Source organism: Orcinus orca, chromosome 7 (genome assembly GCF_937001465.1).
Source record: "Orcinus orca chromosome 7, mOrcOrc1.1, whole genome shotgun sequence".
NCBI lineage: Eukaryota > Metazoa > Chordata > Mammalia > Artiodactyla > Delphinidae > Orcinus > Orcinus orca.
This window is the reverse complement of record NC_064565.1, coordinates 105,694,706-105,711,080: the sequence shown is the minus strand read 5'-3', so window position 1 is coordinate 105,711,080 and position 16,375 is coordinate 105,694,706. Positions and strand designations below refer to the sequence as shown.

Here is a 16,375-nt window from a genome sequence, read left to right as displayed (position 1 = left end):
CCTCATTTCATTTCTAACCTGTATTATAATAGTACTGCTCTGTCTCTGTTGAATGATCCTTAGAGGACATTAGAGATAATTTGGGTGGTAGTTCAGAATTTCAAAAAGTTTTACAGCTTTCCCGACCGGTTATAAGTTGTCAAACTCATGAAAAATGTGAGCTGCAGATAAAACCCCATATGAATGCTATTAAAACAGAAAAAAAATAATTACATAATATTACATTTTGTGGAAAGTGAGAGAAGACTCTATAATGGAGAAAAGAAGCCTCTATAATGGAAAACAATACCTGCATTTGCATCCAGTGGATATGAGTTCAAATCCTAACTATGCTCCTTATTAGTAATTTGACTTTGGACACTTTTTGGAGACTCAATCTCTCACGTGTACAATGAATGTCATAGTGCCATTGTAAGGACTAAATGAGATTACATGTTGAAAGGGATTAAAGACATAGAATGGGCATTCAATAAATATTAATTGACCTACAACACATACAATTTAAGATGCAAAGGAAGTGACCATTGAAACTACAAACCCTAAACTCTTATGATATCTCTGGTTGAATTTGAGGGGTATAACACAAAAAGCAATTTTATTTTTCACCTCAGTAATATATTCTCATGGCAAATTTAGTCAAGAGTAGAGTTGACTAAATACAGTGCCTCCTACTTGGGGAACATAGAAGGATAGCATAGAAGTACAATTGCTTTTTGAACAGAAACAACCACAACACAGAGAAAGCACTCATCTATTTTATAGCCAAGTTCAGAAGAGGCACATTATGTTTATGGGAATTCAACTGTGTGTGTGTGCGTGTGCGTGTGCGTGTGTGTGTGTGCGTATGTGTGTGTGAGAGAGAGAGGGTCCCCCTATGCCCTTCCACTATTTAAAGTCACCCTTAAACTGTGTTACCCAGAGATTGGGAGACCATGACCAAAGCACTCTGAGAAACCACAGAAGTTTACATTTTAAGAGCAGTTAAGGGGCTTCCAAGGATAAATTTGTCTTATTATCTGATTTTAGAACCTAATCCCTGAGGTAAAATCAGACCCACTTCCTATTAAAAATATTGGTTTCAGTAATAAATTACAAACATTTGCTATTCACATGCCAGTTCTAGATTTTTTCCTTATTTTGTCTTCGTTTTAATAGTATCATTTGATTTATCTGAAGAGCAAAATTATATTTTACCTTTTTAACTGAAATATAGTAATATCTCTTCAGATGATTTTTCAGCTGTCAAAGTCCAAATACTTAACCATTATCACCACAAGATAAGGCCATTCATTAAATTACAAGGAAAGGGTCAAAATAACTTGACTTCATCTGTGGCTCTTGGTGGAGCAATGTTCCTCTTGTCTATAACATCTGTCCCTGGGCAACCTAAAGCCATTTCCCATGTTGAAGATTGCCACCTTCTTTGTGTGTGATTTTGCAGGATGATGTACTCCTCTTCATGGACCAAGAAACACAAAGAAGATTTTAATGTTATTTGTAATGTTGCTTTTTATTGTGGTGGAAGCCCATGATGTGACCATGAAGTTTGTAGCACTATGTAATCTCCACTAGAACAATTTTTTTTACATTATTCACTCACTTATTTAAAGGTAGTTTGAATCACAACTAATATAGGTAAAATACTCGATAGCCATTTTCTCAACAACCAGAAATTAAATACAATGACATATAAAAACATCTTGACTTCATTATGACATTTCTATATAAAAAAGCACAATTACATAAAATCATACACCCAATCAATTTTCAAGCACCTAGAAAAATTGAGTTCCTGAGCAAAAATCACTTTGGGGAAATACAAAATTCAGGGCAATTCTAGATAAAAGGTCACCCTATTATCTTTGGTGCTTCTTTATGTAATCTGCAGAGAAAACCATGGCAAGGCAGAGATTTGGCAGCAAAATATTTGTGTTCTGCTATCTGCAGTGGGAAAGAGAAAGTTGTGTTCATTTTACTCTCCTGAATCAGCCCTATAACACATTCTCCAGGCAACTTCTCCAGGCTGGCGTAATACCTACCCTGGGTGTCTTTGATGGAGATCCATTATAAACTTGGGAAAACATCAGCCCCTACAGAAACACACCTAGGAAGGAACTCCATCAGCCCATACTGCCAAAGGGAGTAAAAGTAGATTTGCAACCTAAACTAAGTAGCAATTAATGGCAAGTAAAAAAGAATGTGAGCTCTGAATAGCTCCAAATCCATGCATGGTCCACACTATACTTTGCTTTTCACAGCCAATCTTCTCAAAGGGTTAGTTTATAATGAGTGACCTATTCCTCAATAGTCTTTTATACCTGTCATATCTCCACCCCACGACTCTACAGATTCTGCATTTTATAGATTCTAACCACCTGCAAGTCATCAAAAGAAGCTTCTTTCCCTCCATCTCTCCATGGTGGACCTTCTCTTCTCTCTAGAAAAATCTATGCTTACTCAGCTCCTGGGCATTCTGCCATTCTGATTTCACTTCTTGGACCGCTCCTGCTTTTTCTGCCCCTCTTCCTCCAACCCCAAAGAAGTAGCTGGTTCCCGAATGACTGCCCTTTGCCCTCTTCTCCATCCCCACTGATCCTTGGCTATTTCAGCCATGTTCAGGGTTTCGAGTCCATGTATTCATGTGCATGGCTCCCAACGCTGTCTCGAGGTCCAACATCTCTCAAAAGTTCTCATACTTATTTTCCAAATACTTTCTGGATATCATGTCAACGCCAACTCAAAACGTACAACATGATAGAGCCTTTCCAGGATTTACTGCCCATTTTTATTGTTTGCGCCTCCACTGTCTCAATTACGCAGACTCAAAACATTAGAGTCATCTTTCATTCCCACCCTCTTCTTCATCTCTAACATTGAAGGAGCTGTGAAATCTCATCAATTTCAACTCCTCCTTATTTCTAGCTTCTGTGTCTCCATTTCACCTGCCATTGCCCCAGTCCAGGCTCCTCTCACCTGTCGCCAGGAATCCTGTTTTCTTTACCCCCCTCCTCTGTCTTCTTTGATTTATCTTACAGAATGGGGAAGATTCTAAATACCAGGATGACAGAGATTGGATTTTTTTTACACAGCCAGTGCCTAGCACATGCAATCCTAAATATTAAACTACTTTTTATGTAAGCACAGCTCTGTTCATGTTATCTTTTCCTCTTTTAACATTTCTCTGGTCCTCAGTATTTTCCTGATTAAAGAAATACTTTGGGGGTAAATAATGACCATATTGATGGAAAGAGGTTACAGAGAGGGCCTGGAATATAAGGTAAAGGATAGACACATCGGTAGAAATGTAAGTTGGGGGACAGGTTTACGAGGAAAGGTAGTGAGTTTGAGTTTCGACGACAGGAATTTGAAGTGCTCATGGGACATCAGGTGAATAGAGCCACAGGCATTGGTGCCCATGAGAGACGTCTAGGCTAGAACTGAATGATTGAGACTTGGAGAGAGAGAGAGACAGTAGAGCAGGTTGTCCGTGGCATCAACTCTGTAACCAGATTGCTGGGCTCAAATCCCAGTTCTACTGCTCACTCTGTGAACCTTCTCAATGTTCTCAATCTCTCTATGCCTCACTTTTCTCATTTTTAGAATGGGCTTAAAAATCCCTATATCTTAAATTTTCATGAGAATTAAATAGCATGAGAACAATGACCGGCACTTGGTAAGCACTAGACAGGTGGTTGTTCTAATGATTTACATATTAGTTGAAGATTTGAGAGTGAATGAGATCCCCCAAGGAGAAAACATGATACAAAGAAAAGAACATGATAAGAGAGACTCCTGAGGAATTCCAGCGCAAACTAGGTACTAACTACAAAATAATAACATATGATTCTGGCTCTCACAAGGTGTATAATCCTGTGGGAAAGAGTATAAATTCTGCTGTAACTGAGGCATGAGGATAGTGTGATGGGAATATAAAAAGAAGAAAATTTTGAAAAAGAAACAGAATCTCTCTATCCAAGCACCATGTCCCGTTCTTTGAGAGAAGTTCTAAGTGAAAAAGGAAGATCGAGATGAGCGAGAAATCATTCCTTCCGTATCAGGGCTAAGAATATAAAAATCGTCATCAGTGAGGTGTCTATTGGTTTCTGCATCATGTGCAGCCCCAATCTGGAGCTGAACTTTCAGGGTTTACCTGCAAGGATCATTGCCAGGAACCTAGGCGCGTCAGTCCTGGGAGCACTATGCACTGGGGGCCTGCCAGTGACCCGCTCTGGCGCTGGAGCTAAGCCAAAACATGCAAAAATTGAAACCGAAAGCCGAACTCCAGTAAGACAATTACATTCAACCCCGTTTGACTATTTCCCTCCTCCTATTTACAGCTTCTTCCCTTTTATGAAAGTTTCCATTAATGTCACATTGCACTGCTTTGGGGGAATGTGTTTACTTCTGCCTGCTCAGATCCATCTTTCCACAAAGGGCAGTAAGTGCCAGGAAGAAAGAAGCTACTTCTCGGCAGGGGGTTGTGGGACCAGTAAATAGAGGCAGTACCCGTGACTCAGTGCTGCTCAGAGAAGAGCAAGTTGAGGAGCTCAAGGGAGAAGACCCTCTAGGTATTTTGTTTTCACTAAGCCATGGCAAAGGCCTCCATGGCCATCCCCACCATGGGGATTAGAACCAACCATTAGGAGACCTGGGTGGTAACCCCACTTCTGCTCCTGTCTCCCCCTGTGACTTTGAACATGTCACTTAACTACTATGAGTCTTAATTTCCCCATCATTAAACATAGGGGATGGGTTAGATAATCTAGAAGTCACCTTCCAACATTCTGTCTCTTTAATATGATCATACTCTGTATTAATCTGATGGGTAAGGTTATGCTGAAACTGCAAGGAACCCCAAAGTCTCAGTATTTACCAAAACTTAGGTTATTGCTGCTTCTTGTAAAGCCAGCTGTAAGTTTGGGCAACTCCCCAGAGAAATTGACTTCTATGCAGTAACTCGCTCTTCCAGGCTGGCACAGGCTTTACCTATTATTCGTACCATCTGGAACATATGGTCTCATTGATAACATGCAGGTAAAGAGGGCATCTAAAGAATCATATATGGGCTTTTCCCTGACTCAACTCACACGTGACGTACATCACTTCCACTCAGTTTACGTCAAGCGGAATGAGTTACATCCCTGCTCGACCCCTGGTGGTAGGGGAAGAGCGGCAAGAGAAGGGGTTGAGAAGTGGAAATTTCTGCGTTCTCAGAAGGGGAGAAGAACTGGATATTGATGAATGCTAGTGATGTCTACACACAGCCTCCTATCCAAGACAAAGAGATTAGTGTCCCTATAAGAAGATTTTGTATTTTTCCAGCTGCTTCCTAAGCAGTTCTGACAATGTTTTTTTGTTTGTTTGTTTTTTGTTTTTTGCGGTACGCGGGGCTCCGGACGCGCAGGCCCAGCGGCCATGGCTAACGGGCCCAGCCGCTCAGCGGCATGTGGGATTCTCCCGGATCGGGGCACGAACTCGCGTCCCCCGCATCGGCAGGCAGATTCCCAACCACTGCACCACCAGGGAAGCCCCCTGATAATGTTTTGAAGTCAGGAGGGAAGATATTACTATCTCCATTTTACTAGTCAGGAAACATGAAATGTGCCCAGAAGGTTGAGCAACATATGTAATGTCACAGAGTCACCTAATGCCTGGGACGGGACTAGATTCTGAGTCTCTCTGCTTCCTAGTGATTTAAAGAACACCAGATTGTATATCAAAAGACCTTCATTGGAACCCTGATCATTCATTACATTGACCTACAACTTCCTTGAGCCTAAAATTTCATATGTACATTAAGAGTATTAGAGACCTAGCTCAGAGTTTCCTTGGGACGATTAAATAAGATCATCAAGGGGAAAGCACCCATCACAGAGCAAAGCAAATATTAGGTAAACAGTATATTTTGTCCATTTAATAACACCACTGTGCCCTCAAACTGTTCAAAGATACAAGCTGTGTATTCTGACATGCAGAAGACCCTGCACACAGAAATTCTCAACTAATGTTATAAATTAACCAGAATCAGAGGTATTTTTATTGGAACTTGTCTACATGGAAACTATGATCTCTTGGGGGACTGGGCAGGTGTTACATTTTCCCCAGCATCTAGTGAAGTACCTGGAAGAAAGTAGAAGCTTAAAGCACAGGATTGTAACAACCGGGTGAAGTATATGCTTGGCACGTAGTAAGAGCTTATCCTGCATTGTGGTTACTCGGTTTTTCCTTCCTTTTGTGTAATGGAAGGAAGTGAGAGGGGATAACAGGGAGGGAGGTTGGGAAAAGAGATGTTATGGACTGAATATTTGCGTCCCCCCAACATTCGTATGTTGAATCTAATCCCCAGTGTGATGGAATTTGGAGATAGGGCCTTTGAAGGTCAATAGGTCATGAAGGTGGAGCCCTCATGAATGAGATTAGTGCCCTTACAAGAAGAGGCCAGAGAGCTAGCTTGCTGTCCTTCGGCCACATGAGGACACAATAAGAAGTCAGCCACCTGCAGACCAGAAGAGGGTCCTCACCAGAGCACATCCATGCTAGCACTTCCAGAACTGTGAGAAATAAATTTCTGCTGTCTCTCCACCAACCAGAATATGGTACTTTGTTACAGCAGCCAGAATTGACTAAGATGAGAGAGAACTTGTCATTCACCATCTCGGAACAGGGGGTGAAAAATCATTAAGGACAGAAAAATGTATAGCTACTTATGTGAAGGATTCTTGGATCATGTTTCTTAGCAAAAAAAAAAAAAAAAAAAAAATTCAACGTAAGAAAATAAATTCCTAGAGTTGGGAGAACAAAAATCTTGCCCCATATTGAATGGAGCACGGGAAGTGCAAGGAGAATGATGGGTGATGGGGCTGTGCAGGGTGGTGTGTGCGTGTGTGTGTGTGTGTGTGTGTGTGTGTGTGTCTGTTCTCCCTGCGTCCCCTCCTCCGTGCCATGAATGGAGGCTGCTGCGGGCTCAAAGATTGCTGTCTGAGTCAAGGATCAAATCCCAACTTCATAAAGTCGCCGTAATGATTCAGTGCCATGTGGCCTTCACGTGGGCTCCTTCAAACAAGTGGCCTTGGCTGGCTATCTCCATGGTAACAGCTCACATCCCAAACTGTTCCTTCCTATGTGGGAGGAAACATTTCAGAAATGGGGAAAGGCAGAACTGAACAGTGTTTTTTCTCTCTTATGACCCTTCTCCTCTGGCAAATTGTGTCATTTCCCTGAACATCACTGTCTCCTGAGGAAACCGTGCACGGAAGAGGAGGTTTCAGCGACTTTATTTGCAGATGTACGCCCGGGATACATTTTTAAAAGGAGAAGCCTGGAGCTGCTTTTCCGTTAGTTCCTTTTAAGTTTCATGCTGTGTTCAGTATTGCTCAGGATGCTTCACCATGCTTTTCATTAGCAGCTCCCCGAAGAGGAAGGCCTGCATGTCCTCATGTTGAAAGACAGAGCCTGCATGTCAGAGAGGATGGGTACCTTCCCCAGAGCTACAGAGCAACATGGCAGCCTCTACTGAAGCTCCACTTCCGCCCTGCCTTCCTGTGGTCCAGCCCCTGCCTGAGCCACCATCCTGGTTAGTCAGCTGACATGGGTCCCTCCAGCCCTAGACTCCACCTCCTGTCCCATGACCCATGATACTCTCTGTGATTCCCTCCAACAGGGTGCCTGGATTCTGGGTGAAATGATTAAGCAAATGTATGCTCTCAAACTAGAGAATTCATTGCATTGTAAGCTCAATGTTCTGTCTGTTCCACTATGTCTAGGATCAGAGCAGCGTTTTATAGGATGATAAATGACCCTTCTTCAGCTGAGCCTTGAAAGTGCGTGCCTGACCACAAAACCCTCCAGTTGCAGCTCTCAAATGTACCATGGGGTCTACTTTCCAACCAGAATCACAGGCCAAGAGCACTCACTCCTTGGCCCAGCTTCAGCCTTTCCTGGTAGTTTTGATCCCATGATTCTGCCCATGAAAGAAATCTTTTTCTCTGCAGCATCCCTGCCTGACTTTGACGTACAAAGGTGTAATTAGAACAGCATGGAGCAAGCAGGACGATCCATCTACCTCATCCCTAACATTTAAGTGCTTTAAAATATGGTTCTAATATCCTAGGTGCATGGGGCCAAATTCCCTTCTCAGTTTCTCACATGCATGAGTAAATCCACACAGACTAAACCCCTTGGGCCTTAGGTTCTGCTTAGAAGTTTTTTTGTTTTTTTTTTTTTGTTTGTTTTTTGTTTTTTTTAAGGAAACAAATATTCCGTTAAAACGACATAGTGTACTCTGCATATTTTTAGGACAATTAGAGTTTAGAATTCCCTCTTCCTCCGCCCATGGTAAAAAGTTTCTTCCTTAACTATTTCCTCCCCAAGAATGACATTAAGCTGGGATAAATTGAAGAGCTTCCTTGTCTTTTAAAATAATCTTCTCATCTTACACTGTCAAAGTACCAACTGGTGGATTGAGATGCTCGATATGGGAAGCATCCAGGCTCCCCTGTACCTTTGCCAGATAAGTCCTTTAGGGAGACAGTTATTTGTGAACCTAAGGGAAACATTTACTTCAGACAGGAAAACCAAACACACAGGAAGTGGAGAAACATAAACGTCAGGCCACTGTCTACCATCTGCTTAATTCAAAGTGGGTCACCGGTTTGGGTAATTTTTCTTTAGCGTTTCCAACTGTGCAAATAAAATCTTAAAGGAGACAGGCTGGCTGTGCTCAGAGCTATAGCAAGACCAGGGGGAGGAACCTAGACAGTCAGTCTTCATGTGGAGGTGACGGTGAGAGGAGAGAGGGCCAGCCCTAACTCATGGCCTGTGTGCGTAGGTACGTTCGTAAGCTTGTGTGTACACAAAAATCTCCCTCCCCATTATGTATATGTGTATACGAATGAATATACAACATCTACATACAGCAGTTCCCTGCCCATTCGTCTGTGCCGCTGTGGCCACGTGTGGATAATATTTGTCCAGGCAACATGTAAATCAAAGGTTTTCTTGCACCCAAATTTGGAAGAACATCTTCACAACAGTTGTCATGTCACTGCATGTTCACCCCATGGCCACCAAATTTAAAAACAGAAGTGGACGTAAGACCTATGTACAGCTTATTTTTTATTCATTGCAAAGCATATCAAAGGAAGGAAGAACCTCGCCCTGCTCACTTTATGATTTAGGCAGAAATAAGATACGCCTTCATGGGAGTCTGACTTGGAAGATGATCCAGATTCAGAGACGGCTTGGAGAAATGCATCTGGGATGTCTTCGAAATTAGGAGTTATATTGACGGATCAAAGAAAACTCATAACTTCCTAGGGAAAATGTGTTTATTTAAATTAAAAAATACTGTGAAAATTACAAACTGTTAAATACAGAAGACAATTTTGTACAACTTAATAGAATAAGAAGGAAGTATATACATCACTTTTTAATAGGCGCAGATAGACTTGCACCAAACTTCAGGATTAAGCAATGGAAAATGTGACAACGCACATGTCCATCGCAGTAAAGTTTCAGAATTCAAGTGATTCCAGGCAAGGGGCCAAACTTAACTTGGCTTCTTTCACCTTAAACAGCCCCCTTTGGAGTAAATCCACACTCTGAATTTTAAAGTGAGCGGAGGACCTTTTTTCCCCCAAACATAAATTTCCTCTAGCACTGTGTTAAGGCGAACTGATAAACCAGCTCCTACACTGTTAACCCTTCCATGGGAACAGTAGTTATTGCTGTCTCCAATCCAGGGAGAGCGTATTAAAAAAAAAAAAAAAGTTTTTGTTTTTACTAGAATTAAATTTGACCTTTTGGTGTGTTTCTCTTCTGCCTTGTCTTCAAGGGCCTAAAGAGTCTGCTGCAAAGCGACTGACCACAGGAATACAGGGAAACATTACCAAGCATTCCTGAGCATTTTCTCTTAGATGTCTCATTCCCTTAACTGGAGCGTTAATAGTCCACTCCCCAGACAGCCTGCAGAGTAAAATGTGGTATCTGCCTCTTTGATTCACTGCTGGGAAAGTGACAGCAGGGATTGGTTAGTGATTCACCCTGGATTTCCCAGCTACATGTGTTCTCCGTCTCCAACTGCCCCTTTAAGCAGATCCTTTTTCAGACTAACTGGCCAAGGGGGAAATATTTTGTCCAAACTTCCTCACACCAGGCCATGTAGGATTTATCGCAGAGTCTTAAAACCTAAAGACATCCTCCCAGCCCTCTGGGGATCTAGATCATCAGGAATCTCAGGAAGGCAGTAAGCCTCTGGATGACATGCCCAGGACCACACAGCAAATCAGATTCGGGGCTTGGTATTAAGAAACAGAGAACTTGGACCCCAGCTCTGCACAGTCTCACCGGAGTATGCCCTTCTAAGTCTCAGCTACGTGAAGAAATGCCATGCTGTGGAGGCCCACATTATATCCTCTCCCAGCTCAGAAAACTGGGCTGGGAAAAAAAAAAAAGCAGCAGCGGAGCTAACGGTTTGGGTTTGTTCAACCTCACCATCACCCCTTCTGGAAAGATTGGGAAGCTTCCCTGCATGGCCGTTCGGAGTGCAGGTTAGATTCTGGGGAAGCCCTTCCAAGCAAAAAAGATGTCATGTCAGCATGTGATGCCGGATGGTCCCAGATCAGAGTTCAAAGCCACAGGTTAGACAAAGGGTCAAAATAGCAGATTCGTTTTATAAACCCAGCCAACGTTAACAGGTTTAAAAATTGCCTATTTTTTCCTTACAGAATGCAAATGGACCAGATTCAGATCTCCAGCTCCCTCCCAACAAAAGTCCTCTGTCAAATATCCCCCCTCTAACCCAAAAGACCTCTAAAAGAAGCTCTGTAACCCCAGGGGGAACTTAAGCCACAGGTTCGCATTAGAGGTACTTACAGCCAATCAGATGTAGAAGAACAAAGCTCTAGGCAAATTGTCAAATGGAAACTAGTCCCTCAGGATGCCCTAGGCATTTGGCAGCCCTGGGAGTGGGCAGATGTTGCAGGTGTTACCCAGGGCATCCCGTGAGGAGACAACCGCAAGCACATCGACCTGCCGAATTCTGCACAGGAACCCCGACCCCCAGATCCCAAGGAAAGGTACACACTGCACATCTTCAGGGCTGTTTCAGCGGCACGTCCACACCACAGGCGCGTCGTGGACTGCGGGCTGCTGCTGGTTCCGCCTGAGACTTGTCCCCCACCCCCCACCCCCATTCAGGGGCTTGCCGAGGGTCTCCTGAAAGCGGCAGTTGCCCTGCAAAGGTGAAACCAGACGCAAAAAGTGCCCTTCCTCGCTCTAAGGGTGCTGGCTGATGGGGCCTCCTCCAGAGGTCCTGGGGGTGCTAGGAGTTCTGGTGGATGTTCTCCGAGGAGCCTTCGCTGCTTTCGTTGAGGGGCGTCTCCGAAGTCTCCTCCAGCTCGTCGTCCGCCGCCTCCTCCTGGATGGTGAGGTGCACGTCGGGCGAGGAGGACTCGGAACTCACGCTGTCTCCTTCCACGGAGCAGAGGGTGCAGGACAGGGCGGGCGCCACGCTCTCCTGCAGCACGTTCAGCACCATGGGCACCTGCACCGACCTCAGGCCGGACGTGGTGGGCAGCGGCTTCATGGCCTCCCCCCAGAGCCTCTCTTCGTCTTTGTACAGCAGCAGGAGGCTGGATTTCTTCTCCCGCCTCTTGGATTTCACGTAGCCCAGCATGATTCCAATCAAGAAAATGCCGTAGAAGGACATGACCACCAGAACGTAGAAGTATTCGTTGCCGTTGCCGCTGCCGCTGCCCGGCACATGGGACTCGAGGGGGCCGCTGGGGGCTGCGGTGCTAGCATGCGTGCTGTTCAGAGGCTCCATCTTCAGCATTGAAGCTCTGCTCACACAGCCAGGGTCTGGGGAGAAACGTGCAGGTTAGAACTCTCCCACGGGGCGGCCACAGTACAGGGAGGAAGGAGGGCGAGCACGAGATTTGTGGAACTGCAATATCAAAAAAGCGTAAAGCTGAGTGGAGAAATAGCTGCAAGAGGTCCCACCAAACAGTTAACAGGGAATGAGAGGAAGACTTTTATTTTTCGTGTATACATGTCCATCATATTTTTATTTCATAAAGGGAGCATGTACAAAGCTTCGCTTTTATCATTTTAAAAGAAAAACAATCAGTGTAAGACAAGGGTGCATAGAGAAAAGAAATAACATCTTAATCACGGGGAAACTTTTTGAACTGATTGAGCAGAAAAAAAAGTTTGCATTTTGCTTTCAAACGTAAAACTATTTTTAATTCAGGACAAAATTTCCTTAGGAAAAAAAGAAAGGAAAAGAAAACTGCATCTACAAATTGCTAGAAATATCCTTTCGTTATGTTTCCGAAGCAAAGCAGCGTTGCTAACTTACCAAGGGCTGGCAAATTTGTCCCAAGTCCTGAATTCCTAGATTGTCAAGTCCAAGAGACTTCTTGCTCCGTGTGCGGCTCGGCGCTCTGACAGTTCCGCTGCCGCCCTTGGGATATACAGTCAAGAAATACATCGTCACGTGTTCAGGGAGGAAAATTTACAACAGAGGTTGGTCGTGGCAGAGTGAACAGTGAACTCACAGCACGGCAGTTCAACTCACTGAACTTTGCAGCTGTGAACAGAAAAAGACTGGGAAGCAGAAACAGCTTCCCACCCTGCCAGCACCCAGCCAAAGTTTTCAGGTGGCCATGAAAAAGGAGAAAACAATGTGCCCAGCTGGAACTGTTCCCCCAAAGTCCACTCTCATTGAAAATTAGATCACGCTTCATCTCCCTCTTGGGGAATAACCATGATGTCTCTCAAGGTTTTCAGAGACAGACAAATACCATAATCTAGATAAAAGATAGTCGCAAGCAAGCGCAGGATTTACTGTCAGGGAACCAGGGCTTAAGTTTCAGCTCTTCCGCTGACTATGCAAATGTAATAAGTCCTCACTGAACCTTTCCTTACCTCAGGTTCCTGATCTGTGCAACTGGTGGACGTAGGGGGCTTCAAAATGTAGAATTATATGAACTGTGCGAGCTTTTGAGTCCCTGTCAGCTTAATCATTCTAAGATTTAAGGCTGGTGAGTGTGGGTTAGCCCTTTAAAAACACAGAGAGATTCTACCTGTCTTCTGCATCATAATCTCCTAACGCTCATAAATCTATTTTGTTAACAATAATAGATATATATCTTCCAGATGCTTTCCAATAGTCTGTGTGAAGTGGAAACAGGTTACAGCGCAAGATACTGTAGGCAAATTTTTCTCCAGTTCTACGACGCATAACTGCTCCTCCGGGGCATCACACAGAGACATTCACACATCTCTTTGCTGTCAGGGGAGGAGCAGGGATTCTTCTGGTGAAGCAACTGAGCACAGTTCAAGCTTTTAAAACCCAGCAGACCCTGTGTTAAAATGGTCACAGAGATCAAAATTGGTGAAGGGAGGGCTCCACTGGTGGGGCAGTGGTTGAGAGTGCGCCTGCCGATGCAGGGGACACGGGTTCGTGTCCTGGTCCGGGAAGATCCCACGTGCCGCGGAGCGGCTGGGCCCGTGAACCATGGCCGCTGAGCCTGCGCATCCGGAGCCTGTGCTCCGCAATGGGAGAGGCCACAGCAATGAGGGGCCCGCGTACCGCAAAAAAAAAAAAAAAAAAAAAATGGCGAAGGGATTGAAGACTTTGGTGTCAGTCCATCTGCTGCCCGGGATGCTTATTCTGAGAAGCTTTCATCCTAAATTGAAGTAAAGCAGGAAGAATGCTCTGCCCCCAGTTGCCTGTGGCCTGTGAATTGCAGCCAGACTCTCTTGGGGAATCTACTCTAGGGAAGACATCTCTTGTGGTCCTGCTGTTGTTAAATTGAAGCTGAAGGGAAACATGGTACCATCCCTCTGCTCCATCAGGCACATATACAGCCCAAGCATGGGGACTTCCACTGCTGCTACATGAACCCACTGGGGTAGCGCCTGGCTCTAATTCTATTTGGACACCTGTGGAAAAAGCAGTATGAGGAGTGCACGTTGCTGTTTTCCCCACTGGTCTACTCACCTTGTGGTTTGGGCGGTGCTGGCCCATAAGTCCCCAGCTGGCTATCAGGTATCGACAGCTGACCATTCCAACTCCAAGATCATCCATACACTGGAACTTTGCTCACACCAGTAAAGACATCCCCAGAGTTACATCTACTTAAAAAGCTCCACAGCTACCTTGGTCAAGGTAGACATGGCCTTTTCAACCTGTACGTATTGTAAGTACCTGAAGGCTTTCTTCTTCAGCTATGCCTACCGTGGTTTGCCAGGGACACCAGAACAAGAGAGACCCATGAGAGTAATGTCTGTTGATCGTGTAGTGTTGATTATGTACCCTGGGATGTATGAGATTAAAAATCACCCAGGGATGGTCAAACATTGCAATTTGGAAGCTCTGAAGAGGCAGAGAGGAGGTGGGAAAGGGGTTACCAGACTTAAGGAACAAGGAAGTACAAAGCCTGGTGCCAAGGAGCCAAACAGAGGCTGAAGTTTCAAACAAGATAAATCTTCAAAACCAAGCCAACAGTCCCAAGACGGTAAAACCGAGAAAAGACATGGATGAATCTAGAATGGCATCCAAAGGATGAAGCAATACAGGGACATAGGAAGAACACAATCCATGGCAGGTGTCACGGAGGGAACAACCCAAGTGAAACTCTGCTGGAGGCCTGCTTGGTGTCCCTGCTGCCTCTGGGACCTCGTGCTGACTCCTACATATGTTTCTCTTACAGTTAAGTGAAATGATGCAAGTTAAGCACTTAGCACCGTATCTGGAAGAATGTGTATGCTCCGTCTATGCTATTTGTTGTCATTGTTGACAGTGTCCTGTTGTTACCAAGGGCTTCAGTTTGCTTCCTGATTGGACATGTGCCTGTCTTCATATTTTTCATTGTTGCTCTTTTCTCTCCCACCAAGGATGGAATTTAAGATGTAAGGCTTGCAGCCTCACAACACGAAGCTCAGTCTTCTCTCCAGCCCTCGCTCATAAAAATATTATGAGAATTATGGCAGTGAATAATGACATAAATAGTCAGGGAGGAAAGAAAAGCATCTAGAAAGTGCACTCTATCAGGGCAAGGATGGGGACACACAAGAATTATTGATTACATCTACTTTATACCATAGTATCAAGAGACAGCAATGTTAAAGAAATAAATCCTTTCTACAAATATTTTCTCCTAGTCTGTGGCTTCCCATTTTCTTAGCAGTGTCTTTTTGAAGAGCAAACATTTCTTGATACTGATAAGTCCAACTTATCAAAATTTTTCTGATTTGTGTTTTTTGTATCCTAAAAAAATATTGTATAAACCAAGGTCACAAAGATTTTCTCCAATTTTTCTCCTTGAAGTTTTATAGCTTTAGCTCTTACATTTAGGTTCACGATCGATTTCAAGTTAATTTTTGTATATAATGCAAGGTATGCGTCAAGGTTTATTTTCTTTTTTTATATGGGTGTCCAATTGCTCCAGCACCATTGGTTGAAAAGACTACCCTTTTTCCCATTGAATTATCTTGGGACCTTGTCAAAAATCAGTTAACCATTTAATTGGTCCATTTCTGAACTCTTTAATCTGTTCTGTGGATCTATCTATCTATCCTTGCATCAGTGTCATGCTCCTTTGATAAATCCATTTTGAACTGGGGTTTTTCATGAGTCTAAAATATGCTGCGGTCCATCCCCAGCTAAGTGTCTATTGTGAACCAGGCGTTGGGAGAGGCTTTGCTTACTTCAACCCTGTGTGGTAAGTATCACCATAACTATTCCATAAATAAGGAAACTGAAGGTTAGAGAGACTAAGTAAATTGCTCAAGACCACCTCATTAGTAATAGAGTTAGGATTTGACCACAGGTCTGTATAATTCCAGAACCCATTCTCTTTCCACTACCCTTTGCCTCACTCAATGGGAACCAGGAAAGGAACTGAGAAAGAGTAGAAGATAAAAGATGATGGGGCTTCCCTGGTGGCGCAGTGGTTGGGAGTCCACCTGCCGATGCAGGGGACATGGGTTTGTGCCCCGGTCCGGGAAGATCCCACATGCCGTGGAGCGGCTGGGCCCGTGAGCCATGGCCGCTGAGCCTGCGCGTCCGGAGCCTGTGCTCCGCAACGGGAGAGGCCACAACAGTGAAAGGCCTGCGTACCGTAAAAAAAAAAAAATAGCATGGATTTGGAAGAAACACTTTATCACTGCATGTTTGCATTTATGTTTGAGTATCTGACCATCTAGGGATTCACTTTTTTAAAAGTTTTATGAAGACTCAAAAGAAGTTTAAAAAATACTCATCTTTTTTGTTTTTAATTTTAATTTTTTTTTTTTTTTGCCGCTCCACGGCATGTGAAATCTTCCCGGACGGGGGCATGAACCCGTGTCCTCTGCAACGGCAGGCGGA

The 16,375-nt window shown here is 44.0% G+C and overlaps 1 protein-coding gene across 1 annotated transcript; it reads right to left on the bottom strand.

Annotated features, from left to right (window-relative positions):
- Positions 1–9,308: 9,308 nt before the first annotated feature.
- Positions 9,309–16,140, bottom strand: KCNE4 (potassium voltage-gated channel subfamily E regulatory subunit 4). Its single transcript, XM_049711921.1, has 2 exons — positions 12,359–16,140; positions 9,309–11,859 (listed from the first exon to the last, which is right to left on the bottom strand). Exon 2 carries the CDS (start codon positions 11,831–11,833, stop codon positions 11,321–11,323), a length of 513 nt encoding a protein of 170 aa, XP_049567878.1. The 5' UTR covers positions 11,834–11,859; positions 12,359–16,140; the 3' UTR covers positions 9,309–11,320.
- Between the last annotated feature and the right edge of the window lie 235 nt (positions 16,141–16,375).

Bases quoted from the DNA above. Each gene is read 5' to 3' on its own strand.
- KCNE4 (XM_049711921.1), bottom strand. From the start codon at position 11,833: ATGCTGAAGATGGAGCCTCTGAACAGCACGCATGCTAGCACCGCAGCC.